At 46.9% G+C, this 14,089-nt stretch overlaps 1 protein-coding gene across 1 annotated transcript in view; it reads left to right on the forward strand.

The window, feature by feature from the left end:
• PAK2 (p21 protein (Cdc42/Rac)-activated kinase 2) overlaps nucleotides 1-13,361 on the forward strand; it is a gene marked incomplete at its 3' end in the record, with an annotated part of 17,101 nt that extends 3,740 nt beyond the window's left edge. Inside the window, exons 2-13 of the mRNA XM_009074618.1 lie at nucleotides 1,499-1,599; nucleotides 2,119-2,269; nucleotides 2,822-2,853; nucleotides 3,174-3,281; nucleotides 4,454-4,586; nucleotides 5,017-5,080; nucleotides 5,508-5,556; nucleotides 7,754-7,866; nucleotides 8,020-8,137; nucleotides 9,556-9,655; nucleotides 12,132-12,328; nucleotides 13,224-13,361. Coding sequence (XP_009072866.1) covers nucleotides 1,499-1,599; nucleotides 2,119-2,269; nucleotides 2,822-2,853; nucleotides 3,174-3,281; nucleotides 4,454-4,586; nucleotides 5,017-5,080; nucleotides 5,508-5,556; nucleotides 7,754-7,866; nucleotides 8,020-8,137; nucleotides 9,556-9,655; nucleotides 12,132-12,328; nucleotides 13,224-13,361 — 1,304 coding nt within the window. The remainder of the gene's footprint in view (nucleotides 1-1,498; nucleotides 1,600-2,118; nucleotides 2,270-2,821; nucleotides 2,854-3,173; nucleotides 3,282-4,453; nucleotides 4,587-5,016; nucleotides 5,081-5,507; nucleotides 5,557-7,753; nucleotides 7,867-8,019; nucleotides 8,138-9,555; nucleotides 9,656-12,131; nucleotides 12,329-13,223) is intronic.
• Nucleotides 13,362-14,089: the final 728 nt, after the last annotated feature.

The following is a 14,089-nucleotide window of genomic DNA, read 5'->3' on the forward strand; positions in this document are numbered from 1 at the left end:
GCAGAGTGGCCTCGCAATGGCCTTGTTCTCAGTGCCTCGAGGATGTCCTGCCAGCACATGACTCACCGGGCTTGCCCCTGGCTGGAGCTGCTGCTGCTGCTGTTTGTTTGAAGTGCAGCTCTGCTCTGCTGTTCCTGTGGGCAGGGAAATGATTTCTAGCCTCCCTTGCCTGGCCTACCCTTGGGCTCCGTGTATTTTTGGAAGGAGTGGGTTTATTTACACAGCACATGCTGAAGGGCTTGAGCAGCAGCTCCTGTTCACTGCACGTCAAGTGTTCCCAAACAGGAACCTTCCTGAGGAATACAACTTTGTTGTAACGTATTTCCCCACTTCCTCCATGCAAACAACTGCAAGAAATTGGGAATAAATGGGGCAAGGTTGGTGCTTGTTGCAGTTTTCTGGGCAGCAGGTCTGTCCTGGCTGTGGCTGAAGTGGCAGGGAGAGCATCCCACAGCCTGTGCTGTTTGGCTCTGGCCCTGCAGCCACATTAGAGATATCCTGTTTATAGCAGCAGAGTCTCTGCAGGGCATTGTTCAGCCCACATGGCTTTTCGCTCGGAGCATTGTCCTGCTCCCTGTCCTTCCCTTCCCGCCAGCCTGGGGATTTCAGGCGCGTTCCTGGCTCCGGCACCACCAGCTTTGCTGTGCTTTGCTTTGCCTTGTAGGAGGTTGTTGCTTTACCTGTTCTTTCTGTACTGCAAGGACAAGACTTGGAAGGAGAAATGAAAAACAAGGCAGAAAAAATGAAACAAAACCCCCCCAAACCCCTCTGAAAAAGCCAAACCCAAACAACAGCCAAACCAACTAACTGCCCCAAACCCAAGCTCCAGGCATTAGGAAACATCTACATCTAATAGAGTCTAGCTTGGATTGTGCACATGGTCCTTCTCATTACCTGTTCCTGCTTCTAGTATTTATTATGCCTTTTTTTCCCCCTTTTAATTTAAATTAGGTAATTGCTCTGAGGCTATAAACTCTTATCTGCATCACAGGAAGTCCTAGTTTGCATTAATTACCTTGAACTGAAGCAGTGGGGCAACTGACTTTTTACTGTCTTTAGGGTGAACTTGAGGTTGAACTGGAGTTGTCTTTGCTGCTATTCTTAATCCATATTGAAATGCTCTTTTTTTGCATTGTAGACATTTCATACGTTTAGATTTCCTGTGCCCAACAGAGCATGTTGCTGCTCATCATCTCTGATTTGCTTCCTGCCATAGTGTAACTGATTTGAATGGAGCAAAATGTTGATTCTTAGTCTTAGAATCACAGAATGGTTTGGGTTGGAGAACACCTTAAAATGCATCCAGTCCCACCCCTGCCATGGGCAGGGAGACTTTCCACCCCCAGCCCAGGTTGCTCCAAGCCCCATCCAGCCTGGCCTGGAACACTCCCAGGGATGGAGCAGCCACAGCTTCTTTGGACAACCTGTGCTGGTGCCTCACCACCCTCACAGGGAGGAATTCCTTCCTAATGTCTGGATCTCCGAATATGTTTTTCAGGAAGCAAGAAGAAGGAAAAGGAAAGGCCAGAAATCTCCCCACCATCAGATTTTGAGCATACCATCCATGTTGGCTTTGATGCTGTTACTGGAGAGTTCACTGTGAGTATTCCTGCCCTGGAGTGGCTCAGAAAACACTGTTGGTCAGTGCTGTTGTGAAGCCAAGGCAGTGAGTGCTATAGAATCAAGTGTGAGTTAGTCTTTGTTTTTATCAAAGAGCTGCTTTTCCTGTGTATTAGTCCAGCACACGGAGTAATGACACTGTGACCTCTTAGTGCCTCTGCAGTGTCAGCGTCACATCTGATGCGTTGTGTCACTTGGGAGAGCTCTCCCTGAAAAACCCTCTTCAGCTGACTTTCATTAGTGGGTGACACTGGTTTTATTGAGTGGGTTTTGTATTCCTGTTCCCCACCTCTGGCTTCATACAGCTGCAAGAGGAGCTGTCATGTTGGCACAGTGATTTGTTTGGTGTCACCTATGACTTCCCACCAAAACCCTTCCTACTTGCTCCTGCACTTCAGGCTGTGCATGTTATGCTTTTTACAGAGGGAAGACATTTATTCTGCTTTTAAAAACTCTTTAACCTACTAGAAGGATGCTCACAGTGCTCTGTTCTTCCAGGGAATGCCAGAGCAATGGGCTCGGTTGCTTCAGACCTCAAACATCACCAAGCTAGAACAGAAGAAGAACCCCCAGGCGGTACTAGATGTGCTGAAATTCTATGACTCCAAAGACACAGCGAAACAGAAGTATCTGAGCTTCTCTGCTCCAGGTGAGAGCCAAGTGTGTGCTAGACCTCCTAGGGGTGGCTCTTTGGAGCACAGGCCTCCTGCTCTCCAGAGTGATAAATCAGGCTCTAGTGCTGGAAGAGCAAGGTGCATTTCAGTGAGGAACAAATGTTTGCAGATGGATTTAAAGCTTACTGGAAACTGGCATTGTCCAGTTCATTTCCTGTTTTAAGTGGAGAGGGGAAGAAGGGGAACTGGATAATTCAGAAGAGCAGCCAAGATGAGCCTGGAGGGGCTGTGTTTATGGAGCTGAGGCTCTGAGAGTGGGATGGATTGGGTCTGTGCTGCAGCCCTTGTTCCTCAGCCGTCTGTGGACTTGGTGGCACCAGCTGGTGACATCAGAGGTGCAGAAGGAGTCATGGCTCCTAGGCTGGGAGCTGTATGGAGGGCTGAGGGAGGGACTGTCCTACAAACGGGCAGCTTTGCCTAGTTTTCTTCCCAGTGATTTCTGGAAACAGCTTTGTAATAGTCTCATCCTTTACTCTGTGATGATTTTTGCTGATGATTTTATGTGTTCTGCTATTTGTCCTCCTTAGAAAAAGATGGATTCCCTTCAGGAACACCAATGGTGAGTGTGTTTACTACTCTCTGTGTATGCTTAGCTTCACACAAGTTCACGTCTTCTGTATTTGTTACATCCTGAACCTTGTAGCATTAAACTGGTGTTACAATATAAAAATGAGGATTTTTTTTTTGTGGAATAAAAACATAATTTTGGGGGGTCAGTGGGGCATATTTCAGTATTTGAGTCTCATAATGAAATGTAATACTGTCTTCAACCACTCAACTTATCCTTTTCTTTTGGTATCAGTAAGAATTCTTTTATCTTATGCAGGGAAGACATTTTTCTTTGTTCATTTATTTTTTTAAACTTTGGTAAAAATGCAGAGCAATGCCAAAGGTTCAGAACCATCCACAGCTGTGGCAGATGATGATGAGGATGATGAAGAAGCTCCTCCTCCTGTGATTGCTCCACGGCCAGATCACACAAAATCGGTGAGCAGCTGTAAAACTGGCAGTGCACAACTCCTGCTTTATTTGTGGAATGAGCTGTTGTAGCTTTCCAAGGAAAAGTTCTGGTTTTCACTTGAGATTGCTAAGAAAAGGCCTAACTTGTGGGTATTGGTTGGGTCAGAAATCCTGAAGTTAGTGGAATCAGAGTCACAGAAGTTGGAGAACACCTCTGAGATCACTGAACTGTGCTGATTTGTTTGTGGACTTGTGTTGAACACCCAGTTATGCTTATCCTTCAACTCAGCATGAGGGGAGGAGGCCTTTTACTCCTAAAACCTGTAATTTAGCACAGCGCAGTGGGACAGTGTAGTGTATTTTATTTCAGTGTGATAACCTCCCCAAATGCAATACCTAAACCCAAACCAATTCAGGTTCAAGACCTGAGAGCTTATTTCCCTCACAAACCATCAGCATTACACGAACAGTTGCTTAATGCTAAAGAAGTTGTTCAGTAAGTTTTAGTGTTGTCCTGAACTCCACACCCTGGTGTAATAATCAACATCCCAGGGATCTCACTTCTTCCAGCTCCTGCTTTTGGCTGTGGTAGCTGTTCATTTGGCCTCTCTGTTCCCACTTTTTCCTCACTCCAGGAGTGAGTTGTGTTTATTTCTCAGGTGGCACTGCTTTGTAATTGCCCCCTCTGGGTATGCAGACATGTAAGTTGTGACAGATCTGGGGTTGGATACTTCTAGAGTAGCTGTGTACATCAGTGAACTGCTCAGGAGGAAATGAAATAAAGCTCCAAGAAATTAAATCCCTTAAAAAAACCCCACCTTCAACTGTGAGCAACTGGGAAATGCCTGAGAATCTCATACTACTTTTCACGGGAATCTTTTTCCTTCATGACTTAGTAGGAGTTGATCTCACTGTTAAATACGATTGGGAATATAACTAGCATGGGTGATAAAGAATAAGCAGGTAAAAACCTCACAAAAGCTCTGTGGAAGTTGGGGTTAACCTCCTGGCATGAGGGATGGGTCTGTTCCAAAGGTCAGAGCGTTGCCAGCACCTCGATTCACTGAACTTCAGCGTCCCTCAGGTCCAATTTCTGCCTCTGTAAAGTGGTGTGGAGGGATCTCTGCAGAAGTGTGCTTGCTTTCAGCTGAAGGGCAGTGCTTGCAAAGGCACTGCTCAGGTCAGTGGTGTCCCTGCAGATCTACACTCGCTCTGTGATCGACCCCATCCCTGCCCCGGCCGGGGACTCCTGTGCTGACAGCGGCGCCAGGTCAGGCGACAAGCAGAAGAAGAAGACCAAGATGTCAGATGAAGACATCATGGAAAAACTACGTAGGTGCTTTTATTTCAGATGAACAAAGGCTTTAGGACTTGGGGAGGAATATTTCAGTTTTGCCCTCATCCTTGTTTCTGTGTGGATACAGTGCTGGGTTGGGTTTGTGTCAGGCAGGAGCTGAGAGCACTCGGTTCTGCTGAGTTAGAATCTTCAGAGCTCTAGTGGGTCAAAAGCTAGAGCACAAGTTGGTTTTTTATTCAGTCTGTGTGTATGTTATAGCCCTAATAACAACACAAAAGAGTTTCTGCTGCTGCTTGTTCCATAATTGTCCTAAAGATAATTTGCCACCAGATTAATGTTCCTGTGCAGCTTTGGCTGTTCATGCATCAGCTTTGCTACTTGAGCTGACCCACTCATGAGTGTCTCTTGGCCCTGCTAAAGGGGAACAGTGGGATTGGATTGACTTTTGTGTTGGTTTTCTTTTAGGCACTATTGTAAGCATAGGAGATCCCAAGAAAAAATACACCAGATATGAAAAAATTGGGCAGGGGTAAGTGTTCACTCGAACCCTCATTCCCAGTGAGGCAGTGTTGGCTGCAGCTTCTGTCCCTGTGTACTCACCACTCACTGTGCAGGCAGGAATGTTGGCTGCATTCAGCAGTGAGAAATCCTGGAATCCCAGAATGGTTTGGCTTGGAAGGACCTTAAAGCTCAGCTCATTCCAAAGCATGCCATGGGCAGGGACACATCCCACCAGCCCAGGTTGCTCCAAGCCCTGTTCAGCCTGGCCTGGAACACTCCCAGGGATGGAGCTGCTCTGGGCACTAAACAGTAAAGGAATTAAACAGGCAAGGCTTTCCACAGTGGTGGAATTTTTGAATTGAGAGCTGAAACAGTTCTGTGTTTGTGGTGTGGCTGTTCATGTAGGTTACACAGAGAGATGCAACTTGCTGTAATGCTTTTCTTTCTTCTCACAGGGCTTCAGGTACAGTTTTCACAGCTATTGATGTGGCAACAGGGCAGGAGGTAAGATTTCTGTGCTGACTTTGTGTGTCAATGTTGTTCTGTTCAAACTGCCTGAAGCAGAGGTCTCTCAGTGGCTCCCATCCCTGCTATCACTCTCAGGAGAATGTTGTCACAGGCAGTTTTAACAGCGTGTGCTTTGTTCTGTGGTAATCAGATGATGAAAGCTAAGAACAGAGTTTTGTCTCTGCAGTGTAAAGCAGAGGGAGTGAGGTGTTCCAGAAATGAGTTTGGAGAACAGTTTATCCTTCAGGAATTGTGGATCTAGTGTTCTCAGAAGTGAAACTTTGTTTAGTCTTGGCACACTGGTTCTGTAGTCCCAGCTCAGGAAAGGTGGTGGCTGTGTCTGTCTGCATGGGAACAGCTTGTCCTGTGGGTCCCATGGTGCCTGTTCCACATCCTGCTCTCTGCCTTGCTGTCTCCAAACCCACTAGTTGCAATTGGTGATACCAGCCACACTCTGCACATGGTCATCCCTTGGCCCCTCTGGTTCCTGGGACTCATTTTAGGAATCATTTGCTTCTCTTTGAAATTTTCTTGAAATATCTGCAAGCAGCTGTTCTTAGGTCACTGCTAAGCAAGACAGGCTGGGAAAGCTGGAGCTGTTCATCCTGGAGAAGAGAAGGTTATGTGGAGACCTTAGAGCAACCCTCAGGAGCTGAAGGGACTCTAGGAAAGCTGCAGAGGGACTCTGTGTTAGGAGCTGCAGGGACAGGATAAGGAGCAATGGGCATAAATGGAAATAGGGAAATTTAGATGAAATATGAAGTGGAAGTCTTTTCCTGTGAGGGTGGTGACACACTGACACAGGTTGCCCAGGGAGGCTGTGGCTGCCCCAACCCTGGCAGTGTTCACAGCCCCTTTACATTCTATGATTATTGCAACAGAGAGTTGCCCTTTCAGCAGTAACCACATTTACCATTCCTGCCATGGAGCAGCATATCTTGATAAACCACAAGCCTTTCCATCCTCTCAGCATGTGTCTCTTAATCTGCTCTCTACATGCTGCAGCACTTCATGTCCTCTTACTGACTGCAGAGTGACTTCTGAAGCCCAGCACCTTTCTCAGGACTCCTCTGCATCCCATCAGGCAGTTGGTAGCTTGCAGTCTCCAAGCATCACATGGATGCAGCACTCTGCTTCTTCAGTGCTTCAGCTGGGTCTGTTCAGCAGAAAGAAGGGGCCAAAGGGGGATTTATTCCCTTAATGAGAAGATGTGGAGAACATGAAGCTAGAGTCCTCTTAGCACAGTGACAGGAAAAGAGGGAAGAGACAAAAATTGCCATAAGGGAAATTCTGGTTACATATTAGTAACTTTTTTCCCCTCACAGTCAGGATGATCAAGTGTGGCTCAGGAGCTCAGAGAGGCTGTGGAGTGTCTGCTCATGGAGATATCCATTCAAAAGTCAGTTATACAGGACCCTCAGCAACCTGCTCCACCCCCAGGCTTAGGCTTTTGTAATTTTCTGCCACGTGTTCTCCTCCTTTACTGCCCTTGGCAATCTGGTAGCAATCACTTCTACAGGATTATATTGGTTCTTGTGTTTAGGTTTGGACTCAGGGGTAGGTTGTCTTGCAAAACTCCAACCTGCTTCCTCAGAGTGTCTTGGCTAACATAGCTGTGACAACCCTCCCGTTTTAAACTCTGGAGTGCTTGTCTTTGTTAGCTCATTTCCTGGACAAGGTAGGCCTTTGTCTTCCCTTTTCTCTCAGGGATAGTTGATTGATTTAATTGCTTGGAGGGAAATTCCTTCTGTCTCTCAGCATTCCTTATACCCAAACCCCAGTTTGGTCTGAATAGAGAAGAAGCAATTGCCTCACCTTGCCCTGGAAGGCTCAGACTTTCTCTCTGAGTTGCTACATGGTTCTATTCTGCTTGAGGCCTGTTGATATGGAATTGGGTGCTTGGCTTTTTATCTCCTGAACGTTCCCTTTGCTGTCTGTTCTGGCCTCTGTTCCTGTTTGTGAATCCTTTCAGCTGCAAGAGGATGGTGTTGGCCATGGATGCAAGTTGTGTGCTCATCAGGCTGCATTCTTTCAAGCTGTATGCTGATAAAGAAGAACATGCCAGCTGCAAGCTGTGCTCAGCTCCAGTGACCCTGTTACAGAGTTCCTTCTGAGTTTTTTGCCCTACTAAGAATGACCAAAAGGTTTTGATAACTGAGGTCTGTGATTTGCTGTTTTGTTTTGCCCTATTCAGGTGGCCATTAAACAGATCAACCTGCAGAAACAGCCCAAGAAGGAGCTGATTATTAACGAGATCTTGGTAATGAAGGAGCTAAAGAACCCCAACATAGTCAACTTCCTGGACAGGTAAACGCAGCCCCAAGGGTTTCAAGAGGTTATACCTTGATGTGCTTACACAGATACAGACTCCATGTGCCTAAGGGTCTTAGAAGCAGTGAGTCTGTATTCAGACTGTCACCTGGATGGCAGATGGACACGCATTTGGTGTTGTCTTTGTAGTTACCTCGTGGGAGACGAGTTGTTTGTGGTGATGGAGTACCTAGCTGGAGGCTCACTAACAGATGTGGTCACAGAGACATGTATGGATGAAGCACAGATTGCTGCTGTCTGCAGGGAGGTGAGTGCTGGGGCTGGTGGGGAGAGCAGTGAAGGTGCACTCTGTTCACCTCATGTTCATGGGTGCTGAGTGTAGGACTACTTGCAGCAGTTGCTGTTGGAGCCGTGAGCTGAGAATGGATGAGAGAGCAGAAAGCAACAGCATGAGGTTAGCTCAGAACATTGGGGGTTTGCAGGCTCTAACATAAGGAGCTGTGGCAGTTGTGGAGCTGGGTGTTTGGGAATCTCAGCGTGGAGCTGGTGTCTGGGAATCTCAGGGCATGGAGGTGGGTGCACTCTCCCTTCTCCATCTCAGTCATCCTCATAGTGTGTGCCACTTGGGCTTTTTTATGGCTTTCTCAGGAAAATAATTCTCCAGAAGTTTGTCCTTGGAACAATTTTGAGGCTGCAGTTAAGATTTCAAATGGAAGAGTTCAAAGCAGCTTATAGCAGAGCTTACCAGTGGTCTCTGCCCCGAGGCAGAGTGCCATCAGCCATCTCAGGCTGGAGTTGTTGTGGCAGAAGGAGAGTTGTGTTATCTGCTGTGCAGGAGAAATTGGGGCTTTAAAACCCATTCGATGAGCTCAGCATGATGTCTGCTCTTGTGACTCACCCAGAGGGAGGGGATGAAAAGCAGGTACAGGAACATGTGTGGACAGGTAATGGTTTCCAGGAAACCAGAGAGCCAAAAGTACCTATTGACTGAAACAGGCATTGACTTTCCTGAGGAAGAAGTTCAATATTGAGCTGTTGTACTTCATCAAAACTCTGCTTCCTGGTCTGTTAGACATGCTCAGCCCTGCAAACCACTTTGCTGGAGCAAATGGAGATGCAGGGAACTCCCTGGGGACTACAGCAGTGACATGGCAAATGTTCTGCTTACATTGAAAAGAAAAATATGACCTTTTTTTCTTCGTATTTTAGTCTCAAATACCTAAAGTAAATTTCATTATGTTTTGGGGCAGGAAGTGAATGTGGAAGGTTTTAATCTGAACACAAGGCCAAAACAGCACTAGTGCTTTGCAGAATGTGGGAGAGGCTGCATGGTTTTTGGGAGTAAAACCTCACCCCCATTCCTCTTGGTGAGCCTAAAAAACTCTGGCTTAATCCTTTATGGTTCCCCTCTAGAATCTGTGGGACATACCAAAATTCCCATCTGAGATTTCTGAGAGCACCTTGGACTAGGACTGGGTGAGGAGCTGTTTAACAGACAGGTTTGTTAAGACAGAGAAACTCCATGGTGAAGTGAATTTTGCCCTCCTGAAATCTGGAGAGTATTTTTTAGCCCAAGAGCTTCCTCTGCTGGTTGTTTTCAATAATACCTGTTAGATTTCTGCACTCAGAGCTGGCTGAGGGGGTAAACTCTGCTTTGGATTTGTGTTCACATATACCAATTGTGTTTCCATGTTCTGAATGTTGGTGTTTTTGTCTCCTACCCAGTGCTTGCAAGCGCTCGAGTTCCTCCATGCCAACCAGGTCATCCACAGAGACATTAAGAGTGACAATGTGCTGCTAGGAATGGATGGGTCAGTCAAACTAAGTGAGTAGCAAACAGTTGTATTAATGTTTAATTCTTCTTTTCCAGTGGGCTTTGACTTGGAGTGTGTAACTCAGTAGAAAGAGGAAAGTTGGCAGGGAAGTCTGAGGTGTGAACGACAAGAGTTCCTTCTGTGATGGAAAATGTCCTGAGGACTCTCAGGCTAAGGCCATGGACGTGTCAGCCCAGAAGGATATTGAGGCAAACCTGTGGCCACATGAATCCGTTCGTACATGGGAAGCAAGTGGCACCACACAGGGAAGCAAAGTGGGAACGATTGCAAGAGGAAAGTTGCAGCAAACTGCAGTGGCTTTGTTAGGATGTCCTGACTTGATTTTAATGCTTTTCCCTTTCATGAGAAGGTCACTAACAAGAAAATTGTGCGTTATTGATCATTTATATTGCAGTCCAGTCCTACTCTGTGCTTGGACTGGAAGTGTAACACAGTTTCATGTATCTAATCATACCATGACAAAAGAAACGAGTTGCTTTTCAGGTAATTGTTGTGCCTGCAGGGACTTGTGTGCAGTCAGGTCTTTTCTGGTGTGTGTCAAACTATGGGAAAGCACTTGAAGAAGCTGTCAGGACTATGGGGGGGGAGAGAGAGAGAGAGAGAATGAGAGAGAAGTGTCTTGTCTGACTCCTTGGTATGTAGGAATATACTGAGAGTTAAGGGATGATGTTTTTGCAGTTGTGTAGGAATTTGAAACGCCAGGAAAATGTGTCTCAGCAATGTTCCTTACTCTAGATGGTTTGCAGTCTCGTTTCATTTGAGATGGAGTGTGAAGAAAGGCTACAAGCAAACCTGACTTGCTTACCAGCACTGCTGGCTGCACTGCTTGCTGTCAGAAGAGGTTGGATTGTTTCTTAAGGGTGTGATGTTTGTGCACAGACTGTGTGGATTCAGAAGCTGCAGATAAGTGCGTAGCTACAGAGGAGGATGTGGCTGAAAAGAGATAGCTGGAGAAGGCTCAAAGATGCAAGAGAGCTGTCAAAGCAAAGCAGAGTGGCCAAAGGGCAGGGTTGGCAGTCTGTGTCAAGGAACATCCCCCAGGAGGTTGTGGGAGGGTGAGGAGGAAGGAGGCACAGGAGAAAACAGGAGTCAGCTGTAAAAATGCCCTGTAATCAGTGCTGAGCCAATCTCTTCTGTGGCTGTGTGATTATAGAGCTCCTAGCAGTGGTTCAGGGTGGAGGGTGGAAGAAGTTGCACCTTCTTTTCAAGCTCTTCCCCTTCTCTCAGGGAGTCTGGCTCTGGGAGCTTGGTGACAGGACAAGTGTCATGACTGCATACCCACACACACTACTGGTTGGTGGAACTGGGCTCCTACCTGTCTTGTCTCTCCTTGGTGTGGTGCTGAAGGCCTCACTGGGAGGTCAGGAGACACACACTGCTGCTTCTCTGTGGTCACTGCAGTCAGCCATGCTGTGAGTTGAGTGTCACCCCCTGATGAGGCCAAAAAGTGCGGGAGGAACTTGGTGACTCCTGCAAGTTTGATTTTTGTCAGTTTGGTTTTATTTTTAAGGCAGCATTTTGCCATTCAGGGTGGGGATAGTTCTCTGTTAAATCATCCTCTTGGTACCACGTGGTACTCTGATGACTGTGGCTCTTGTGTTAGCATTGCTTGGCATAACACTCAACATCACCTCAAAATTTAAATTGCTTTCTCTCTTTCTCTCCCTCCCTCTCTCTCTCTCTCTCTCTTTCTCTAACTTAGTGTCAATGATAAGGTAATATCTGTCTCCTGCCTTAACTGTGTTCTTAGTGATGCTTTACATGCCTGGGAAGTGGGAGTGCTGCAGCTGGATAAAGTAACATGATGGGACATGCATTGCTGCTGCTCCTGAAGGCTATAGGAATAGGTGACTTTTCTCCTTTTCTTGAGTGTGGTTGTTCTCTTCGGTAGTTCCCTTGTGGAGAGGTTTGTTTGTCCAGGTTCCTCCTGCTCAGTGGGGTAGCACTGCACTCACCTGAAGCCTTGTTTCCGTGTCTGTCAGCTGTTGTACCTGTATAGATGGACAAATTGCTGTGCAATGTTGAACTTGGTAGCTGCACAAGTCCAGTCTGTTTAGCAGGACAGAAGCCATGGCTTGAGGATTCACATTTGCTACTTCAGGCTGTGTAACCATGCCCAGAGCACTTGCCCCCTGTACTTGACTGCTTGGTTTGGCTGTTACCAGTCCAGGATTCTTGAAGGAAGGACTGGGTAAAATATCATTCTTTTGCAGGGTAATTCTTATTTCCAGAAGACACAAACTCTTATCGTCATCCCATGGAATTCTGCCCTGCTTAAACACCCTCAGGTTTTGTATCTCTCTTGCACGTTGGCTTCTTTAATATGGAAAACGTAGTGTGTGGAGGGGAGAAGAACCCCCCAAACCCCTCTCAATGCAATGTATGTGTAGGAATAGAGAAGTCTGCTAGGAAACCCTCTTGTGGAGGGACATCAACTTAACCTCTTCACCCTCTGTCACCCTCCAGCCGACTTTGGTTTCTGTGCTCAGATCACCCCCGAGCAGAGCAAGCGCAGCACCATGGTGGGAACTCCCTACTGGATGGCTCCTGAGGTGGTCACACGGAAAGCATATGGCCCCAAGGTGGATATCTGGTCCCTGGGCATCATGGCCATTGAGATGGTGGAAGGAGAACCCCCATACCTCAACGAGAACCCCCTGAGGGTAAGAAGCTCAGCTGTGTGCAATAGCTGCTCATGGGTGTTCACCAGTTCAGTGATTGGTCATTAATAGGATCTGTATTAAAAGGGAAGGAAATGAAAAAACCAACAAGCTTCAGCAATGCAAGAAAATTCCTCCAAAGGACAACAACTGTCTGGAATTTGCAATCAGCCCTACCCTGACTCCCTGTCCCTGGAGGTGTTCAAGACCAGGTTGGATGTAGCTTTGAGCAGTCTGGTCTAGACCTGAGGACTAGAGGGATGGTCATAAGCTGAGACAGGGCAGAGTCAGATTAGATGTTAGGAGTAATGTTTCCCTGTTAGGGTGTTCAAGCACTGGAATATTGTCCTGGGAGGTGGTGGAGTCACCACCCCTGGAGGTGTTTAAGAGTGTCTGGATCTGACACTGGAGGATATGGTAGCAGCAGTGACAGGTTGATGGTTGGACTTGATGACTTAGAGGTTTTCTCTAACCTCTATGATTCTGTAATTCTAGTGGAAGGTGTCCCTGCCCATGGCAAGGGAATTGGAACCAGATGGTCTTTAAGGTCCCTTCCAACCCAAACCAGCCTGAAATTCTGTCATTCCACGATTCTATTAAGAAGAGTTACCTGCCTGTGACTAAAGCTCTGGACTTTGACCTCAGGGTTCTGTGATAGTTTAGGGAAAGTAAATGCATTGGGTTTGAAAAATGCTGCTTGTGTCAGAATCTGATCTTTCCTTTGCTAAGGGAAGAACCAAGAGAAGGTCATGACTGCCTATAATTGTGGAATTTTCACAGCTTTTCATCTCCTCAGGGAGAGCAGAAATAGGCTGCAGAGCCTGTCTGGTCCAGGTGGTTGCTGCTGGGCAGGTCAGTTTGGCCTCTGTTAAACATTTGGTTGTTGCTCATTTTACAGGCTTTGTATTTGATAGCAACTAATGGCACCCCAGAGCTGCAGAACCCCGAGAAGCTGTCCCCGATATTCCGGGACTTCCTGAACCGATGTCTGGAGATGGATGTGGAGAAAAGAGGATCAGCCAAAGAACTGCTACAGGTGAGGCTCAGCTGCTTCACACAGCTTGAGCTACAGAAGTCATGAGTTAGGTCAGCCTGTGCTAACCACACTGGCCACTTTGGGTTTGGTGTTTTCTTCTGGGAGCTGCAGTGAGCACCTGGGAGGAATTAGTCATCAGAGGTCTGTAATGTGTCCCCTGAAGTCATTCCATCATCATCTGTGCCTTCACTCTGCCACTGCATCCAGCAACTCAGCAACCTTTGCTCTCTCCTGCCATGGCTGCAGGGAGAGGACTAGAGGGAATGGCCTTGAGCTGAGACATGGCAGAGTCAGATTGGATGTTAAGAGAAATGTTTTCCATATCAGGGTGGAATATGGCAATGGAATAGGGAATAAGGCAATGGAATAGGGAGTTGCCCAGGGAGATGTTTAAGAGGTGTCTGGTGTGGCATTGGAGGATGTGGTTTAGGGGTTACAGCAGTGACAGGTTGATGTTTGGACTTGATGATATTAGAGGTCTCCTCCAACCCTGATGGTGGTATGATTTATGCACAGGCTTTCCCAGTCAAGCTCTAATGAGCTACTGCTCATTACCTTTCTCTGATTATTCCTTGTTTTGCACATTGCAGCTGCAGTTTCAATACTGAACCTTTCCCAAAAATGGTGAGCTACTTCAGGAGAAACTCCTTTGGGCAAGGCAGTGTGACCACAGCCAGCTTGGCATCCATGTACAGTTCTGGGGGACCTTGAGGTGCTGGAGCAGGTCC

This window comes from Acanthisitta chloris, unplaced genomic scaffold (assembly GCF_000695815.1).
Source record: "Acanthisitta chloris isolate BGI_N310 unplaced genomic scaffold, ASM69581v1 scaffold34045, whole genome shotgun sequence".
NCBI classification, from domain to species: Eukaryota; Metazoa; Chordata; class Aves; order Passeriformes; family Acanthisittidae; genus Acanthisitta; species Acanthisitta chloris.